The sequence below is a fragment of the Anopheles cruzii genome, chromosome 2 (genome assembly GCF_943734635.1).
Source record: "Anopheles cruzii chromosome 2, idAnoCruzAS_RS32_06, whole genome shotgun sequence".
NCBI lineage: Eukaryota > Metazoa > Arthropoda > Insecta > Diptera > Culicidae > Anopheles > Anopheles cruzii.
In genome coordinates, this window is record NC_069144.1 from 2,288,429 (window position 1) to 2,308,657 (window position 20,229).

The following is a 20,229-nucleotide window of genomic DNA, read 5'->3' on the forward strand; positions in this document are numbered from 1 at the left end:
ACGGAAGGCCGGTGCTAAGCGAACCGATATTTTGATAATTCCTCTGCTCGATACTCGATTTTCTGCTCGATCATGCCCGGGCCGATCTCCCCCCGTGTAGGCCGTGTATTTACGCTGTAAAAGTAGTTATAAGCATTCATTTGTCCAGCCGAAAGCCCCGGCCCCGGGTCGGCTCCAAGCGAATTGTGTTCGCCAGGGACTCCAGCAGAGCGCGCCTGTCAGCGGAAGGCTTCAAATCTTTTCGAAACCGGACAAAACGATTATGGAAGCCGATAGTCGATTAACGCAACGCAAGAAGGACGGGAGCGGGGATGGGGCTGCCGAAGGGACGATAGAAATGCGCGCCCGCCAGGATCGACCCCGCCAGGTTTGGGGTCGCACCGGGCGCATGCTCGATGAGGACGTTGATTATTTCGATCAAATGAGGTGATGATCGGTGCCGTTCGATTCGGCCACCGCATCGCGCGCATTGTTGGCCTTTTCTCTCCATTTCTAAGAAACACTCTGAGAAGCAATGGGTTGGGTGCCATATAAAGCTTACGAATGATGGCCGTCAGACTTCAGACGCAGACCAATTCCAATTTTTCGCCAAAATCATGCACCCAGATAAAAGTCCCCAAAAACGGCGCTTCGGATGCTTCGGCTTCGGGGTACCCCCGCGGAGGCTCTACGATGTCGCTCGAGCCGTTTACGAGCACTTTTATAACTTAATATAGCTAAATTATAATGTTAGCCCAGCTCCGGTGTGAGTGTTTGATAAGCATCGTAATATAAATTTAATTTGTTTACTCTGCGCCCGGACCGTGCTCAGGCAAACCTCTCGGCGATCGGTCGTACGAACGATCGTTCGGTTGTTCCGATCCGATTCCCCGGAGTCCCTTGGGCTGGATGGTTTTTATGGACCCCCCGTGTGTGTGTGTGTGTGCGCGGTGCGCTATAAAAACGGAACACGACCAGCGTGTGTTGAGTTACGTCCCGTTTCGATCCGGAGAGATCCGTCGGTGACTCCGATTTACAATTTGTAAGACGTTCCCCGAAAACTGCATCACAACATTCGATTCGCCGGGGCCTCGGCAAGCCGGTCAATGGGTTTTAATTTGATTTTACGATCTGGGGCAGTGTTAGCCACCCAGCGATAACGATGGTCCAGCCATCATCGGAGCGCAAAAATGTTGCGGCAGACGCTGTCGTTTATAGCCCTCGTTGAAGGAACACAACATCCTGTTCGGTCCGGTTGCTATCCTGTCAATGGCCAATCAATAAGCACAACCTTTCTGGCAGCCCGGTCCCAGGTTAAAGAGCGTGTTAAAGGCGCCCAAGAAACTCGCGGGTGACAACGGCCCGGCGGCGACGCAAAAGGTTGAAAACGGAATAACGCGCACCGTGAGTAATGGAGCCTCGAAAAAGACACCTCGGCCGGCCGAGTTATAAAAAGGCGGGAACAAGTTTATTTCGGGCTAAAGAAAGATGATGCGCGAAGGCGCGAGAAGGCGCTGAAAGAGCGTGGAAATGATTGTCAAATGGACGCGCGGACGACGTGGCGACGAAGTGGCGACGAGCGAGCGATTATTCGAGAAGCATAAAACACTAATGGATTAATTTGTTTTACTTCGCCTCACACACACGCGCAAGGCCTGGTCTGGACTGCAGAGGAAAAACAGAACATTGTAGTAAGTGGCTTTTGGAGCACCGGACGGTGTGCCTATTATTCATCCAGATTATTGCCGCTTTTTGTGGTGCGCCTAGCTCTTTAACTAGGCCAGACTCTGGCCAGGCAGTCTGAGGTGGTGATAAAATGGCCCGACTCTTGCCCAGGCTCCAGGCAGACTCTGGAAATTATTATCGTAGGGCAGCCGTAGCGCAGCGAGTGACCGCGCGGGTTGATGTCTTAATTTGAGCACGTAAAACGTACCATCCATTAAACGGTGCCCGTAAACCAGACGAAGATGATGACGAATGCGCTACGTACCACGAACCGTGCGAGTCCATTATGTGTCCACCGTCCAAAGTGACCCACATAAGCGAAGAGTTTCGCACCAAGCAAGCGATTCCTTCGGCCCCACGGGATCGATGGGACCCAATGGCACCTGTGGATAATCGAATTAACACCTTCGTCCGCGGCTCTGCGGACCACTCGGCGACGGCTGGTGGGATAAATTGTTTAACATTTAAATAAGATTGTTCGACAGCGAATAAATTTGAATATTTTTCGCCCGGCTACCGGCCCCAGGAGTCCGAGGAGCCTCGAGCTGCAGAAGCTGCCAAGAAGCTGCATTGCTGCATGCAATGTCGCAATCTTTTACTCGCGGTCACCGATTAGCAGCCCCGTCGCGCGATCTTCGCCGTCTTCGGGGGCTCGGTCTTCTTCTTCCGTTCCGAACTCTTATTTCACGATTAGAGCTCCCCATTGCCATTTCTGTATAATTTACTATTTTGCACTCTTATTATGTTTCGTTCTACAATTTAATTTTGTTCAACAATGTTTCTCGATGTCCATCGAGACGAGTCGGCACACAAACAAAAAAAAGCAGAAACATGTTTCCAATAAGAACCGGAACGGTCGAAGTGTCAATGCAGAAGCTTAATTGCCTCTCGGCTCGGCTGCCCCCAACGGGTGCGTAAGCTTCTGGTCGGGTTCTGGTCTCGCAGCCGCCGAAGCAGCATTAAAAAGCGACGCCGTGGTCAGCGGGTTGGTAATTGGCTCGCCTTTTTATACTTCACCATCCGGGACCGATCCGAGCCCAAGGACCCGGCGAGATGACTGCACTCATTGGAATGCTCGAACTTTTCGGGTCCGACGCGAAGCGTTTGGGATAACAAGTTTCCTTGGCCAGCAGCAGCAGCAGCCGCAGCAGAAGGATCTTTCGGTCGATTTTAACGACTAAATAAAAAACACATATCACGGGGCCTCACTCGGCCTCACTTGGGATGGCTGCGCGGGGCCGCGATGATTAAAAGAAATAAAATCAGAAATTAATTCAACGTCTTGATCACACGATCCAAGAATTTGTTATTTTCATGTTGTGCCCCCAAAAAACACATTTCTTCGGTTCGGGTTCCGTTGTTTGCGCGTTTTGTGCCAACTCCACCCGACCAGTGCCACCAGTTTAGAAGTTTGAATATTACCTTTTCCATTCCAGAGTTAGTTGAAATAGTTCAACTCTACTTAGCCTACCTTAGACCGTGTGTGTGCCGTGTGTGTTTTATTGCCGATCATAAACAAAAGCTTAATCAAATAATCAACCCGCCCGATCCGCCCGAACCCATTCGTTAATATGTCACACAAGCGGGCTGCCATAAATTCCCCGGGTGGGGGAGCCTGCGGCCATACGGCCCATTAGAAGTCACTCGCCGGTGATCTCTTAATAGATTCCACCCGAAAACCCGTGCGCCAGAAGACAGCGCGGCCTCGGATGATTCGGATTCCAAGTGGTTCGAACACGGTTCGAATCGAATCGAAGAAATATAAACACAACGACAACGACGACGACGACGCGCCGTTCAACGACCAGCCAAAGATGTCGTTCCCGCATAAGCATAAACATAAAATCGCTGCTCTGATTGAGAGATTTATCCGAAAATGTCCCTCCGAAACACCGGGTCCGAAACGGAACCTCGATCGTCGCGATCGCGGCAATCGTTTATAACACCACTAAAAGAGAGCGAGAGAGAGAGACAGAGCGTCGGGCTTCGGGACTATTTAATTCAAAATTTATTAACAAATTAGGCGCTCTTTTCGCTGAGGCTCTGGTCACCGTGTCGCCGTGTGGCTCTGACGACGACCTAATCGAGAGCAGGTTTCCGGTTTTATCGCCGCATTCGTCGCTATTGACGAGCCACGACGATAATGCATCGGCGAACTGGGTCCCCCCAAAAATCCGTGGACCCGTGGACACTATTGGTTTGGAAATTTAAATAAATTAGAATAATCGACCAGGCATATATGAGGGCCTCCCTCCTTTTATGATCCATTCTGCACACACTAATAAGACGGAAAGGCCGGTGTGTCGGAGTTGTTGGCCGATGCTGCGGCGTTGTTTTTGCCCACTGGGCCGCTATTTTGATGCTCTGCACTCTCGGGCAGTATGTTTTACGAGCCCCCCTTCGGGACCCGTAAGGCGCTGGCGGGCGCATAATAGAGGAATGTATTATTTTTATCACCAACCAAGTCCTAAGGGGGTTTTGTGTTCTTCCAAAAACAGAAAATCGAACGGATTCGAACAAGCAGCGGAACAATCCTACCGGACCTGGGTTTGTCAGACCGGACTGGCAGACATAGATAATCGATTTTGCCTCGAATCAGTGCGCTCCTCCCGTCCGGCTTGGGTCGATAATTTAATTTTCACCCTCCTCAATTAAACGCGTTTCAATTGGCGCTGCTCCGCTCGATTAACGACTTCGCGCTACTCCACGCAGATTTAATTCACACCTCCTGCGTCGTGCGTGCGAGTGTTTCGTGAGAATCGAGCTCGGCGGATGACCCCCGTATGGCCGTCCTGTCGGTCGGTCGTGAAAACAATATTTGGGCATAGAACGGTATCCGCGCCGCGAACGCAAGCGCAGCGCATTAAGTGGATCAACTGGCGGGGCCTGTAATTCGAAACGAGGCGTACTAATTAAAATTGAACAGAACAGAACCAAATTGATTTGTACGAGCCATTCGAAGGGAGCCATTGGACATGGACATCGGCCCCCAGGTCCGCGGGGACCCGTCGGTCACAGCAGATTTATGCGACAACGACGCGGTTCTCATTCTCCCATATGCTTCGCGCGCCATGTTCGCCGCCCCGATCTGGCAGGGCGTGAAAACGACCCGATTCGATATCGGGTGGGGCGACAGAGGCCCCATTTTATGTAGTGGCCACGGGGAAGCCAACCAAGGGTTTGGCTCGTCTCTATGGGTCGCGGCGCGCGCTCCAGCTCCGGTGCGCGATGATGGGTGATCAATATTAATTAGTCGTTAGTTCAGCCGCCGTCCGCCGAGGTGTTTCGTTGCCCTCTCTCTCTCTTCGGTGCGATAAACGGTGCGACGAATGGCGCAATTTTTCAGCCCTAATCAAGCGTGATTTTGTTAAGCGATAAGCTGTCACCGGGCCCACTAATACCCGTCCGTTCGATGCCTACTAAGACCGTGTCCCGGGGGTGATTCCCTTGTCCCCGTTGATTGATTTGTAGAGAAAATTGCATTTGTTGGGCGCGATTGGGCTACTATGATGTGGAACGCGCAGGGTTGTGGTTCCCTGCGGGTCATTACTAAAATTAAGGGTCCATTTTTGGGCTACGGTCCACTACTGGCTGTCTGTTATGGTTTACAGTTCAATCAGGAATTTGGAAAATCGGTCGAAACTTACCCTTATAACTGGGAGTGGCTCGGGTGAATATATTGAGCTATTATGGGCACATAACTCCATGCTATGCGTAGTCAATAGAGTAGTCGACAGCGTTCGTCGTTGTCAAGTTGTCATTTATGGAAATACAGCCCAAAAAAACACATTGTTACACGAAGCAACAGAAGATTAACATAGTTTCTATAAGATAAAAATAGCGATAACATTAACATAGACTTAGATAAAGAAAATATGACTCTTTCAACACTCAGTTTCCTAATCGGAAGCCTACTGCTTTACTTTCAGCATGTGACCAATCCCCGTTCGCTTTCGCCTAGGCAGAGCCTACTTGGTTTCAAGAACATCAATTTCTTCTGCAATAGCTTTGGTGTCAGTTCGAACACAAGTTGAGTGCCAAACTTTAAGTTGATGCTTTATACGGCTCTGTCCGTTCTAATCGTAATAAAAGCATAGGTTCTGCGCACTCGAACAAACTGAATAGAAAAGCACACTCCCATAGAACCGTAGACCGATTACAACCTATTAGCCAAGAGGTAGCCGATTATCTCGATTGTTAATTTTGTCGATGGCGTAAGTGAGTATTTATGCTCTTGTTGAGTCCTTTGTCGACAGCCATTGAACATTTGCAGCAGCACACAACCACAACCGAACCGGCGAACTTTGGCTGCCGTGGCCAGTGGCCGCCAAGTGGGGCCATCGGGCGAATCGATTGAATAATGGCCGGTCCTTGGCCGGACATTACCGCTACCTCTCTAATCGGGTGCCCGTTTCAACCTCGAGTGGTGAGTCGTTTGCCGGAATCGGCAGCCCAAGAAACCGTGGCCGCGAGAACCGATAATCGACCACTTTGGCCCCGAGGCACCCGAGGCCAGGTGTCAATTTTATTCGTCGAACACCGGGCGAATGGCCAAATCACTTCATTTACGACGGGGCGATCCCGCGATCCGCGTCGGGAACTGTTTGTTCAAGACGGCAAGACGAGCGCAGAGAGAGCGCCCGTTTTCGGTAGGCTTAACAGAAGTCTCGGGACTCGGGATGTTCCGTCCAAATTAGGCTCGAGCGCGCGGCTCTGTCTGGGTTTAAGTTTGGCGTCCGAAAGAGTGGGTTACCGTTTTCGCGACCCGAGGACCGCAGCGTAATCCTAATTTAATTACGAGAAGGTGGAAAAAATACATCGTAAATTATCTGTGCCCGCCAAACGGACAGGCCAGACCGAGGCTATGGTTATCTTTCGTCCTGCGTGCATCTTGCAGTTCCTGCCTTTTATTGTGTGCCCCGGTTTGGGGAAGTCACCGGGAAGATGCGATCGTGACTCGTGTGTGTGTGTGTGGATGGGCACATTAATTTTTCATTCTTTACATGATCTCGCGAAAGCATTATGGTTTTGTTCACGCCTTGGCCACCATCCCGGGGCCATCCTGGGGCCATCCTGGGGCGCGCCCTCTCGTTGCGAACAATCGAAAGTGAAGTTTTGAAAAATACTCAACTCCCGGGAGTCGGCCGGAGTGGTCAACAAGCAGCACCCAACAAGCCGCGGCCGAGCCAGTTTCGACGCCGCAACCGTGGCCTGAAGCTGTCAGATTTTGGGGGCAAATTTATGGTTATTTTATTCCTTTCTGGAGCGATATTCAGCGTTGTTGTTGTTGGGCGAAGAAGCTGCTCCGGAACGTATTTATGGCATATTTTGTTATCAGACGCACACACAGTGGAAGGCAGAATGGCCCCGAATGGATTGCCGAGCATGACTAAGCTTGAGGCACGATTTGGAGATTGAAGATCGCGCGCTAGCTGTGGGTTGGTGGGTTGGTGCGGCCGTCGCCGGTTTTTAGTGGCAACGACCACAGAGGACTGGGCACGGGCATTATTATAATGATGTTTATGTGTGACCAGTGGGCCCAGTGACGTGGCCCGTGGCCGCCGGTGGCACACCTGTCGGTGAGATATTTTATTAATCACTCGCCGACCGCTCAGAAGCCGCACTGCATCGAAATTGATTTTTCCACTCCGATAATGCTTGCTTTTTCGGATTGTGGACAGGTACAACGACGACCACCACCGGCAAATTAACGTTTATTATTTTATGTTATGACCCAGCTGCTCGCTAAGTAGTGGCCCGGGCCGACTAGAGCAGGGCACGAGCAGCCCGCACTTCACCGCGTTATCGGCTTAGATCTACCGACGACGGTTGCCTCGCTGGCCAAACATAAGGCTCCGGCTGCAAAATTAGCATAATCTACACATCGGTCTCTAGGCCTCGGGGGCCGGCCTCGAATGCTGCCTCCTCTAGCATCGGAGTTCACTCCGATCAAAACAGGATTAGAATATGGTGAGCAAAGCACGATTTAGAGTGGGGCCTTCGAACGGAACGGAGTCGGTGGCGATACGGAATTGTGCATGTTTTAGGCAGTGCACCTGGTGCCCTCATAAATCGCCTTCTGGAACATCATTTTTTGGCAGCGGCACTGACCCTAATGGCGGTGGCAATAAATTTGCAAATTTGTTACGCATCATTCGACGAAGCCGACTCGCCGAAGCGCGCTCGATAATCCAATTAATATAAAAATCATTATCGTCCTGGTACTCAGCAGCACTTGGTTCACGTTGGGACAGTGCGTCCGGCGGACACTGTTATAAGGTGCCAGACACGATAACGACAGCCGGGCCGCGGACGAACTCATCCACTAATTAATGGGCCAATATTTAAAGCTTTGCGTAGCGATTACCGGGGCGATCGGGGTTTTGTTTCGGGTCAGAAATAATTTCTTGGCTGCCATGGCTCTTGAGGTCTTTTCCCCGTTTCGGGGTCCTGGCCGCGGGGCAATTGGCGAATCGTAAATGTTCCTGCTGCCCTCTGCCACACACACACACACACGAGAGGCCTTCCGTTTCTCGAGGCCGGGCGTTCAAGATCAAAGCGATTCTGTTTTGATCACCTTTTCACACCTTAAGCACCGCTACTTAGCGCTTCCTGTGGCCCCCCGAATGCTACCGCCTGAGCCCGTCGCCGCCGCCTTTTCCACTCGAAACTCGGAAACCGAATGGCGTTTGTCACCTCGTTTCGGACACGGTCTAATTGATGTCATAAATTGAGCGAAATAACGAGCACTTAAGCACGGACATAAAATCCCGACGCGCAGCGCCGAGTGGCCCGAGCTAATTTCGGGCCGGGCGATCGGATTTAGTGACGCGCGCGGTGATTGTAACTGATTCTTGCCTGCACCCAATCCCCCCCCCCAGCTGTAAGGAGCTGCGGGCAACACGGTCATTAGCGTTGGAATTTTGCGCTACAAAATGGAGGGGCGTTATGGGTCCTGCGCCTGCGATCCTGGCACGGCTGCACTTAAGCTAACGACGGCCGCGGCGACGGCGAATGTTATGCAAATCATTCTCAGCGGCCCCGCGGAGATTAAACGTAATGCTCCCGGGGTTCCTGGCGGCCCCAAAAATGGAGCCCGAAATTACGCCCCGTTAGAGAAGGTCGGCGTGCGAAGGCCGAGAGTGAGTCAGTCAGTTATTGGGAGAAATTTTATCGATCGAACTTTCCAATACTTACGATAGCCAGCAAACCAGCAGTGTCCTGCCAGGGGGAAAGTTCTCGGATAAGAGAAATAACCTGCCGACCGTTGGGGTTGGTTTTTGAATAGTTTGTTTTAATATATTTCAGTTCAAAATAAATTGCCATTCTTTCATCGGACATACATTTTCTAGATTCGGTTCGGACTTCAACTACCTACGTTGGATTTATAAATTAGCACGTGTCCTCTTAAACACCGGCCACAGCCGGCTCTCTAGGGCCTCTCTCTACTCAACGAATTTAAAGAACTTGTACGAGAATGCGAAGAATGCACCGCGCGCTCATCGGTGCCACTGCTAAGGTTACTTTGTTTGGAATGTACTAAACTCGACTAAGCACACTAAACGGAAACGGATTGAATTGATTTATGCTACCTTTTAATGTGTCTGTTTTGGTATTTACAAATTAGCCGGCTACGCTAAGCCCGTGTCCCGGAGTCGCACACTTTTAATCACATTAATATCCTGGCGACGGGACTCCTAATCGGAGCTAACAGGATTAGCCCAATTCGCCCGACGGTCCCAACCGTGCTTTATCTACCCTTTCACTATCCGGGAAGCTAGCTTCGGGGGGAAAACTCCGGTTCACTCGCGACACTCGTCCGTCTTCAAATTGATTACGGTCTCTCGTTGTAGTACTGCCTGCCATCTTGGACCATGCGTGCGCCGGACATTGATTAATTTACACACCGCACCGAGGGTGTGTGAGCGAGACAGCCACAGGGCCAACGTTATGTGTCGTGGTGGTCCTGGGTACGATTGCGTGATGGACACCCCACCAAACCAACCACCGTGTTACGCCATTTTTCTTTCCATTGCCCGCACACACACACACGAGGGCGCGTAATCGACACCCCCACCATCACTGGGCGCGCGAAATGGCGTCGTGGCCTTCGTTGAGGGGCTTCACTACTGGGTGGTGGTGGTCCGTTCGTGTTTGGTGAGCTGGAGCGGCCCGGACCCGGACCCGGAAGGGGACGGTGGGCCGAGACTGCCGTCGCGGCCGCCGCCGCTACTGGAGTGACGGCGTCGACGGCGGCTGCGGCCACCGTTCCGTTGCCGGTGGTGGTGGTGATGGTGGTTGGCGGCCGCCGCCGAATCATTGGAGTCTTCATCGTCGTGGACATTGATCTCCTCGTCCGAATCGTCACTGGTTCCGGGTCCGGCCGGACTTCCGGGCAGCGAATCCGGATTGGAGGACCCCGTCGTCGCCGTCGTCGTCGTCGTCGTGGTGGCGGCGGCAGCGTAGGAGCGGGACAGGCCGGCGAAGAGGGCGGCCGCGGAGGTGGGCACGAGCGATCGGAAGGCGCTGTGCTCACCGCCCATTAATAATGGAGTTGATGCTGTGACTAATGATGCCGCTTGGGCCGCCGCCACTGCCGCCGCCGCCTGGGCTCCCAGGGCGGCCGCCGCCTGTGCTGCCGCCGCCGGCGAGGTGGACGGGTTGGGAGGGTGCAGGTGCACCCCCGGGTGATGCGAGTGCGGGTGCTGGTGCTGATGGTGGTGGTGGTGGTGCGGTGGCAAAGCTCCGGGCGGCATTGGCGGCGGCTGGTGAGCCAGCACCGGGTGCAGCGCATGGTGCGGATGGTGGTGGTGCAGCACGGAGTGGTGGTGGTGCAGGTGATGCACCGCTGCATGGTGCGGACTGGGCTGGAGATGGAGACCGGGGTGGGCTCCCGGCGCTCCGGGCGAACCGGGCGAACGGACCCGCGGCTGCGGCTGCTGGGAACCCGCCGCAGCCCCCGTTGGCGGCTGCGATCCTGCTGGCGGCGGCTGCTGCTGCTGCGGCTGCTGCGGCGGCGGCGGGGAGCCAGGGGTGAAAGCGGAACTTGCCGCAGCCGCCGCCGCCGCTCGGGTGCTCGGCGAGCTGGACCTTTTTAAAAGATTCATTCTCTGGTGACGTCGCCATTTCGCCCGTCTGTTGGAAAACCAAACCTAGTAGTTCAAGTTATAAGTATATTAGCTCAAACACTTATGGCCTAGGCGCCGAAAAGCGGTCCCCCTCGACGTGTCGTTGACCCCCGCGCAATGGAGTTCGGGAACTGGAGTCAAGTCCAGCCCCGATTCTCGGGGTTCTAGACGTTCGAGGGAAACTTTTCCGGGGTGCATCGCACGAGGTACCGTACCTGGACGCGGGCTTCGCTGAGGGAAGTGCGGGACGCAAGGCGCTCCCGGGTGCTGACGCAGGGGTAGTGCGACTTGTCGAACTCCTTCTCCAGTTCCTCCAGCTGCTCCGGGCTGAACGTGGTGCGGTTACGTCTAAACTTTGGTTGATCTCCGTCCAAACTGTTGGAGTCTTCGCCCTCAATATCTGGACGCCGAGAGGGGGGGGTGGGCGGGTTAGTACGGTGACGGGGTGTCCACAGACAAGCGGGTTACTCACCTATCAATCGATTGCCATCCGGGGATCCAAGCGTTTCGTGCGATCCCGATCCGGGAGATCCGATCGTGCCGGGTGTGGTGCTTCCGCCTGCGTTCTGTCCGCCCATGCTCTGTAGGCCTTGGCCCGGGGACCACAGGTGGGTTGGGGTGGGCCACGGGAAGCCACCGTAGGGGGGTGGCGGGTAGAGTCCGTAGCCGGCGGCTCGCGCAAACTCGGCCGCCGCTCGTTCCGCAGCCCGGTTACGCAGAATCCGGTTGATGGACGATACCGACGGTGCGGTCGCATTGGTGCAGACACCTGGAACCCCCCGGGAGAAGTGGAACGGGTTAGAGCGCTGGCTGGCTGACGTCTTCATTCGGACAGTTGGGGCCGTCGGACCCAGATAATCCTTTCCGACGGTAGTCAAAACCGCTTGTCACAATCCGCCGGAGGTGGCCACTTGGCGGACGTTGTTGAGATTTCAATTTTCTCCCCGAATTACCAGGAATCCGGGGCCCAAGAATGCTGGGTGTCCCGCTGGGCTCTCGTGTGCCCGCCCGGGAGATGTTGAAGATCAATTTCACGGCTAATCGCTCGGCCGTCGGTCACTTTTTGGGGATTTATTCCGGTGCGTCGGAGCGTTCCCCCCCGACGGTTTTTTGGGAGGTCTTTAAGGACTTCATCTGAAGTCAATGACAGTCGCGTATCACAACCTCTCGCCGAGCGACGGACGGAAGATTTAAACTCGATTCTCCCGTTTCTTTCCGGACGCCCGAGAGTCACCGAGAGCGATGATCCGACGCGGCTACTGCACCGCTGGAAGCCCTGCCAATGCTCTGGTCGAGACCTGGCCGAGAGCTGGACCGGGATCAAATTAAATGCCCTTCGCCCAAGACGGAGCGCGTGCAACGGAAATGTGTTCCGAACGAGTTCACAAAGCAGAAGACGAACTGAGCGAGCGAGAAAGAAAGACAGAGAGATGGTCCAGAAGTTCCCGATCTGTGTGTGTGTGTGTAAACACGCGGTGCTACACATCAAATTAGGATCGCGATCTCGCGCGGAGACCAATTAGACGAACGGTCAGCGGGCCACAAAAGGTCAGCAGCTGGACGGGAGCGCCCAATTCGCGGAACTTCCTCCACGGACCCGGGCTCTCGGACTGACTCATCTTGTGGCGTGCCCCAAAAACAACAGATCCGAAACCGTCTCACGAAACGGTGGACGAGAAAGAGAGGGCAAACAAAACAAGCAAGAATTGAGTTGGAGCCCAGAAAAAGGCCAAAAGGGAGGCCGTTCCAGGCCGCTGCCCAGCCCAAGAGTATGTGGAGACACTTTTCTAAGTATTATCCGAATCAGTGGGCACGTGATTATAATATGACACTTTTAACACATTCTTTTGTTTCGCTTTCCGTGGCCACAAACTTCCTGGACCTTGAGCTCTCCGCCAGCCTCCGAATGCTTCGGGTGATCGTCTCTTTTTTCGTGAGGTTTGTTTGGACGAAGTTGCAGTCTTAGCAGCAAAAAACTTAGCCACTTGTTTCGGGGGGACCTTGGGCGGAAGACCTGGATTTGGTCCAGTTGGCACGGCGAGACTCCGTGTCTTGTGTTTGCGTTCTGCGTTTGAACAGTTGCGTTAGTGTCGAGCTACGGAGAGCTGGAGATCGTGTGGAAGTGTGTCCGTCTGAGTTGTTGGCGCAATCCGGAGCACCCTTTGGGCTGAATTCCTGGTGCGGGAATTCGCATTAACAGCTCCGGTTCCGGCGGGTGAGATTTATGGTGCGTGCTCCGTGCAGAACCTAGATGACCTAGGTTCCCATAATTACCGACCGTGCCCGGAAGCGCAAGCGGCAGATCTTGGCGAGAGGCCGAATCACTGTTATCAGCACTCCATCATCATCCAATTAATATCCGATTTATGAGTGGGGCCTCGCCGATGCCCAAAACAACTATTTATCCGCTGGGCTGGGCCGGACGGTCAGGGATCAGTTTCCAACACGGTTGGCAAGGGTGATTTGCGATTGTCCGGAATGCTACGATACGATCTTCCCCCGGAGAGCGTTTAGCAGTGATCCGTAACATGTACACACCGTATCCCAGGATTCCAACACCCTGGATGCTGCTGAGTCACCGTTGGCCCTTATCGATCGGCCCCCTTCTCGAGTAATGGGTGTTACCGATCCGAAGCCTAGCATAGTAGCCTCGGTCGGGAGCCCTCGGAGGTTGAAAGTTGGATGAGCAATTGACGCCTTCGAAACGGGCCTCGGGCGGACCGTTGGTATTCGGTGAATATTTCGGACCGAAACCGACAGGAACCCGGGCAGGAAAGAAACGGGGTGTGACGTTTAACCATCAATCATCCGAACTTCTGTGGGCCGCCGTGATCCTTCGCCGTGATCGCCGATCGCGTAATAATAGTTTATCGCACCGCAAGTTGAAAGTATTATCATCAAAATATTGTTATTGTTGTGTGTTATTGATTAAGTTCCCGTCCCGGCCATCGAGACCGAGGGAGAGAGCCCAAACATTTCAGTGAGCACGACTCCGCGGCCTCAGAAACCGTTTAGGAGCTAGGAAAATGTGTAATTAATCCATTCGGAATAATCGACCACTGGTCCGGGTGCGTGAGCGATCAAAAGCGTCGATCCTCAAATATAATACGAAGCCGAGCGGCTCCCTCTGGCTGACAGCTGGACATGCCGACGATCGTGCCTCGGGGCCCGGACGCGGCTTTTGCATGTTTCGAATGCCTTTCCGAAAGCCAGCCGCGGCTTCTGTGTTGGCCTTTTTCCCGATTATGCCCGATCGTTGCGCGCTATTGAAGTGCGGCGCAGGAAGTGGATAATTACGCGGGATGAACAGGGACAAACCGCGGGGTGACTTAGCTGGGGAGCTCCAGCGTCAATCTGAAGAAGTGTGCCACTAATGTGGGCAAGCAAATTACTGCTCGCGCCATCGGCCAGTGCTTGCCAGCGTCTTGGAGCAGATTAATGCACATTTGATCCAGGAGTATGTTAGCTTCGGAGCGATGTAATAAAGTCATTTGATAATTAATTTATTTACCACACTTATCTCGGGCAGCTTGTGGAATGCAAAAACTGTTGGCCGACGGCACACACACACCGAGTTAATCAATTTATCTACTATCGGCCTCGGACCAAAGAGTAGCGGCCCAAGGATCGCAGAGCCTTCGGTGGATCACGCTCTCGTGGATCGTAATCAATTCAGTGCTTTATTAAACATTTTATAGTGCGAGTGGTCGTAAAAGTGGAGACTTTTACGATCGGTTCTCGATCGCCTCTCTTCGCTTTATTGTTGGCCTTGAGGGTTGCGGGTTTCTTTTCCGTCCCGTGGGCCCGTGTGTTGTGTGCTGTTAATCGATTCACAAGACCGCGAACAACCAAAGCAACCACCAGCGCACCGACACCGATCCTCGATCTTCGACTTTCGCGACAGCTTTTTTCGTTAATCGAAATGTGAAATAAAATTTAAAAATTAGCCAGTGTGCCCGATCCGTGTGCCATTGTTTCGGCACCGGTGTCGTTAATTCAGTTTCCGGGGACCGCAATGTGTGCCGCAATGCGCAGCGAAACGGGACCAAATCCGAATCCGACCGCTCATTTTCAAAGCAACCCCCCCGCCGGGCTTAGGAATGTGACCCCGGACTTTGGAATAGATACTCAAAATTTTACGACCCTCCCTCCGGGGGGACGAACTAGAAAATATTGTCATTCGATCGTCCACGCGTCGGTCATCCGGCGGCCGATACCAGTTTTGACACTAGTCGTTTTACGACCACTAAACTCCATTATCGGCCGATGATTCTAGAGACGATCCGAGGCCGACGTCGTGGCCGCATTTCTAGGTTTGGCCTCCCCCCGAATTCATTACCATATCGTCCGGCTGCTAGGAAGCAGTCTCCGGTGCACTTTGGTGCACGATTTCTCCAGGAGAAAATTCTGTTCACACAAGATAGTGCTCCGATCGCTCGCAATTGCATGGCGATCGCGGACGGGGACGTTCCGGTTGTGTCCTGTGAGATCGTGAAGCAATAAATCTCCCGGCCCGGGCCCGTCGTCCAGACTCTCCATTAGACAGCCGGCCGGCCGGCCAGACCGGCGACCGTAAACCGATAAGATCTTTATAGGCAGACGGGGCTGCGCCGTTCTAGCTGTGGGAGCTGTGGGTTTTTTAGTGGGCCGGCTAGATCTGGGCCGGACGACGGGGCGTTTTTGCATTTGCAGCACGGACCCGACACGGACACGGACGCTAGTCAACGATCCCTGCGACGATCGATTAAATCGATCCGCGGCCACGACCAGAGAAAGAGCGATTGAGCGAAAGAGGTTGGTTAATGAGTTTTCCCAGGTTTTCGAATTCCGATCCGAACCAAAAACCTCCGCAAACACACCACACGGCGAACGGCAGGGAAGGATGTGGCAAATCGCTAATTAGAGGCCTATCCAATCATTGGGACTCTCTCATTATGAATATTGTCACCTGGGAGCCGCCGCCGCGGCTCGTGAGAGCCGGCCATTTTAATCGCGGCCCATCCCTCGGCTCCGGTTCGGTTCGTCGCCTTTCACGTCGTGCGTCGATTGATAGTGGTACTTTGGGATTTAATGGTCCCCAGGGGTCCGCGGGGTCCCCGAGGTCCCTGTGGCCGAAACTCCGCGAGGCGCGCGCGCTGCTGATTGGGGGCCCGCTCTCAGCTCCCTCAGTGGCGATAATGGCGGAGCTGATTGATGTTTTGGAATTTCTAGTTTAAATGCGTTAATGATGTTGGCGTTTTATTGGCCCGAACCGGACCGCCAAACCGCCTTCCTCTGTGTCCCCATAATTCATAGATCTCGTTTCGTTTCTTCGCTTCTCGATCTCCGGGGCTATGTTTTACATATCCATCTGAGCGCCGACTGCGCCTAATCCGGGCGACCCCGTGTCTTGAAATGTCTCAATTGCACCTCAAGTCAGCCTACGCTTGCGGGGCCATTTGCGGGGTTTTGCGCTTAATTGATATTGCCTGTAACTGGCGCTCATTAATGTCGAGTAAAATTTTAAATTTAAATCAAATCTCACCCACGGACACCCGGCCACAGGCGCAATCACGCTCCGTAGCCCGGGCCGTCGGAGCGTAGGCTTTCAGACTCGCCGAGCGCGCGCACTCGCGACAGAAAGTTGTCCATATTAGAGCCTTGATGGGACCGCTTTTGCACCGCGGCACCGACTAGAATCACCATAACCGTTGCCTCGTGCGACCACCGGCCACCGGACCGACCCGTTCCGGATTCTGATTGCTCAGCGAGATATCGATTAAATCGCGCGCAATTACGACCGGCAATCCGCGGTCGGTTATTAATTTGGCCACGGGCCCGGTGTTGCTGCGTGTTACGTTAATTTGGAGTCTCCAGGAGGGATTTTGATGTGCCGCCAATCTTCGGGCAAATTGGGCTCCTCCACGTGCGCCCTCCATGATGACGGATCGACGACGGAGTACTGGGCTCCGTCGGATCTAGCTCGCTCCGTCAGATAATAAAATTAAATGTGGCCCTCCCGGCTGTGGCCGCTGCGGGAGCCCTTTGTCGGAAGGCACACTTCCGAGTGGCCACGGGTTTCAATTATGACACCCCGGTGTGGCCACACCGACGGCATTAGATCAGGCGGGTCCGAGATCCGCGGGCCGTGATTATGCTCTCAGCGGCCAGTGTAGCTTTGTGGAAGCATTTCAATTACTCCATTTTTCACGCTGGGTGCGACCTCTGGCATGGGTGGGGGGTCCCCACCGATCAGGGTGGGGTCAGGTGTGATCAGTGATGCGCCTCCGACACCTCCGACACGGACTCGTTGAGGTGAGTAATGATCGGCGGCGGCTTTTCAAACCCTGGCTAGCTGGCTGTCGATGTTATGACAATGATTGATATCGATTACTGTAATGCGCGATGCGGCCAATTCGACAAGAATGGCCACTTTAAATGGCACCGCCGAACGGCGATGTGGCGGATGTGTAATTAATTTTTCACCTCGCTCAGCAGGCTACAACCAGACTCGGACCGGTTGACTCCGAGATGGTGGCCACTCTGATTGCCTGCCCGGGACGCGCACTTTTCGGGCCACTTTACGGTGGAGAATTTGGCCAAAATCTTTCACTTCTTCATATCGGAATACGAAAGCGCTTCCCGTCAATCTTGAGGCAATGCTTACTCTGATGGACTCTGACAACTGAATAATCACCGCCGCCGCTCGGCGGTGAAAATCAAAAAGCACGCAGCCACACGGTACGGTTCGTCAATCATCCGCACACCGCGTAATCTGTCGTGTAATAACTCATCCCCCAATCTTTCGCCTGGGGGACGAAAGTCCGGAATTAGGTGCCTCATGCGTCACGTACGCACCGCCACGACATAAATCACCGAGGATACGGCTCGGATGCCCATAAATCCAGCGGCCGGAGCTACCAGTGCCCGGAAGGAACACTTCAATCCCGCGGTGATCGGCAATCGATCCGACGGTGGCTTCCGGGGCCACTGGCCGGGGCCAATTTTCCACCAAGAAATATGACGCAGTGGCCTGGGAAAACCCGGCCCGGCTTTTCGGGTTTCTGTTCGGGTCTGGCTCAAGCTGCTCCGGGCCGCGTACCAGTCTCTGGCCGTGGCGATGGGGCGATTACGAGACATTAAAAAATGGTATCTCGATCGCCGGTCGCCGGTTCTCACTGAGTTCTCCGTGGCGGTGTGATCCGTGGGATTGCGATGAAGATTGTTCCCAGCCATGGGCAGGTGTGTGCAGCTGCAGTAGCGGCGCCAAAGGGCATCTTGGACATTGGCACACACACACACACACACACACACACACGAGCGCGTATGTTGCGATGCCGGTGCGGTGTAAAATTGTGACAAATGTGAGAATTAAACCTCATTATAATAAATGACCTGTTTAGACACCGAACTGCCGCCAACACCGGAACCTGCCTGCGAAGGGGCCGTGTGTTAGATGTGAGGAAGGCGCTGGGCTTAGGGGGTAATGTAGCAGAAACGTGACCGTCATGTGAGCAACCGTTTAGTGCGACGGGGAGATGGGAGAGTGCTATCAGCACGTCCCGTGCATCCGGTTCCGATCAACGGGAAGTCGTTGTTGAGTGTAGCTTGAAGAGATTCAAGCAGATTCGTGGGTAATTTGCCTACACGAATGCTGTTAGCAGCGTTGTCTTATTTTCATGCTAAAAACATATTCTTTGGTTGTTTGTCTTTGTTCACTTCAGTTGTGAGTTGCACGAGGGTATTACGAGGGTATTAGCAATGAAAGTCACCAAAGAGAAAATTCGGTACATTATACAGTTTAGCAAACAGTTTAGTTTTACTGTTTCTTTGGCAAAGGCGAAAATTTTCTGTTAAAAATACGTAGGCAGACCCGTCGTCGAAAATATCGATAAAACCACAGAAATAATCAAAGTCGGTCAGCATGTTAGTATCCGTAGCATCGCTTAGGAGTTAAAGATTGACCATCAAACTGTCATAAGCCGTCTGAACAAAGATGGGTTGAAAAAGAAGCTCAAAGTTTGGGTGTCACACCAATGAACACAAAAAAAACCGGGATGGATCGAATTTCCATCGGTGAAGGCCAAACGGAATGAAATCGACCCATTTCTTAAAGGGATGGTGGCTGAGGATGAAAAGTGGGTCACATACGACAATATTGTGTGAAAATGATCGTGGTTTAAGCGTGGTGAAGCAGCTCAAACGGTGACCAGACAATGACTAACAGCCTAGAAGGTTCTATTGGGAATATGGTGGGACTTGAAAGGAATAATGTATTATGAGTTGCTTTCGTGTGGCCAAACACTAAATTCAGAGCTCTACTGTTAACAATTGGACCGTATGAAGCTAACGATTGACCAAAAACGGGCGGATTTGGCCAACAGAAGATGTGTTGTGTTCCATAAAGACCACGGAATGCCATACACATCTGTAGTGATTCGCTCAGGAGCTTGATTGGGATGTTTTAATGGATCCATCGTTTAGTCCAGACATTTTTCAAGCGATTATCACCTTTTGCGGGTATTAGTAAACTTCCTAAATGATAAGAAATTGAGCTCAAGAGAACGTTGTGATAATAGATTGCTAAAGCCAATAAGGATAAAGACTTCTATGAAACAGGCATTATGAAGCTACCTTTGAAAAGACAGCAAATTATACAGCAAAACGTCAATCGTATACAACAAACAATCGGGAACATCTTAAGTAAAGTACTGAAACTCATGGATTTCTTTTTCATGGATTTCTTTTTAGCTCAACTTTTTTTGGTCGCGTCATCACGTTACGTGCAAGCTGAGCCAAACGAAACCCCCTATTGGAGTGTCGTCCTAAGCCGTAAGAGTCGTGCGTAGCTTGCAGCCATTCTTCATCCAAATGGTATCCAAAATAGAGAAAGCGATGGCCACCAGATTGTCGCTCGATGCCCGAGGCTTTCGGTAGGCAAACAATAATCGATCAGTGGACCGAAGGTGATGGAGGTGATCGGACGATCGACTCGGCGGGGTATTTAGCATTAATTTAATCCAAATCCGTCGGACGGAGCCGCTGGTGTGGGGCCGGCAAGGATCCCAGCGCCTCGAAAGTTCGATCAAACTTTGGAGCTTGGCATCACTTCACTCTCGAGAGCGAGAGCTCTCCGAAATTGACCACCGCAGCAGCAGCAGCATTGGGGTCGCGCACCGGTAGGACTTTATTTTTAGAGCACCTCTGGGTACCAAACGGGTCCGATTTGTGTTTGTTCAGACAAACGGAAATGAGCTCACCTTCCCGCTCGGCTCAGCGAGCACTCGAGGGCAGCAGAATTGATCAGCGCGACCTGCTACTTTGCACCCCGGACACGATGCTCGGGCGTGCGTAAGCAGCGCTAGAAATGCACTGGATTCAAGCTCAAGTGGGCCCCGGGGCCACTCGAGCGGACAGC

At 53.0% G+C, this 20,229-nt stretch overlaps 1 protein-coding gene across 1 annotated transcript in view; it reads right to left on the minus strand.

Annotated features, from left to right (window-relative positions):
• Positions 1-20,229, minus strand: part of LOC128269387 (paired box protein Pax-7-like) — a 57,945-nt gene that overhangs the window by 18,408 nt on the left and 19,308 nt on the right. Inside the window, 2 exon segments of the mRNA XM_053006838.1 lie at positions 10,017-10,856; positions 11,048-11,601. Coding sequence (XP_052862798.1) covers positions 10,017-10,856; positions 11,048-11,601 — 1,394 coding nt within the window.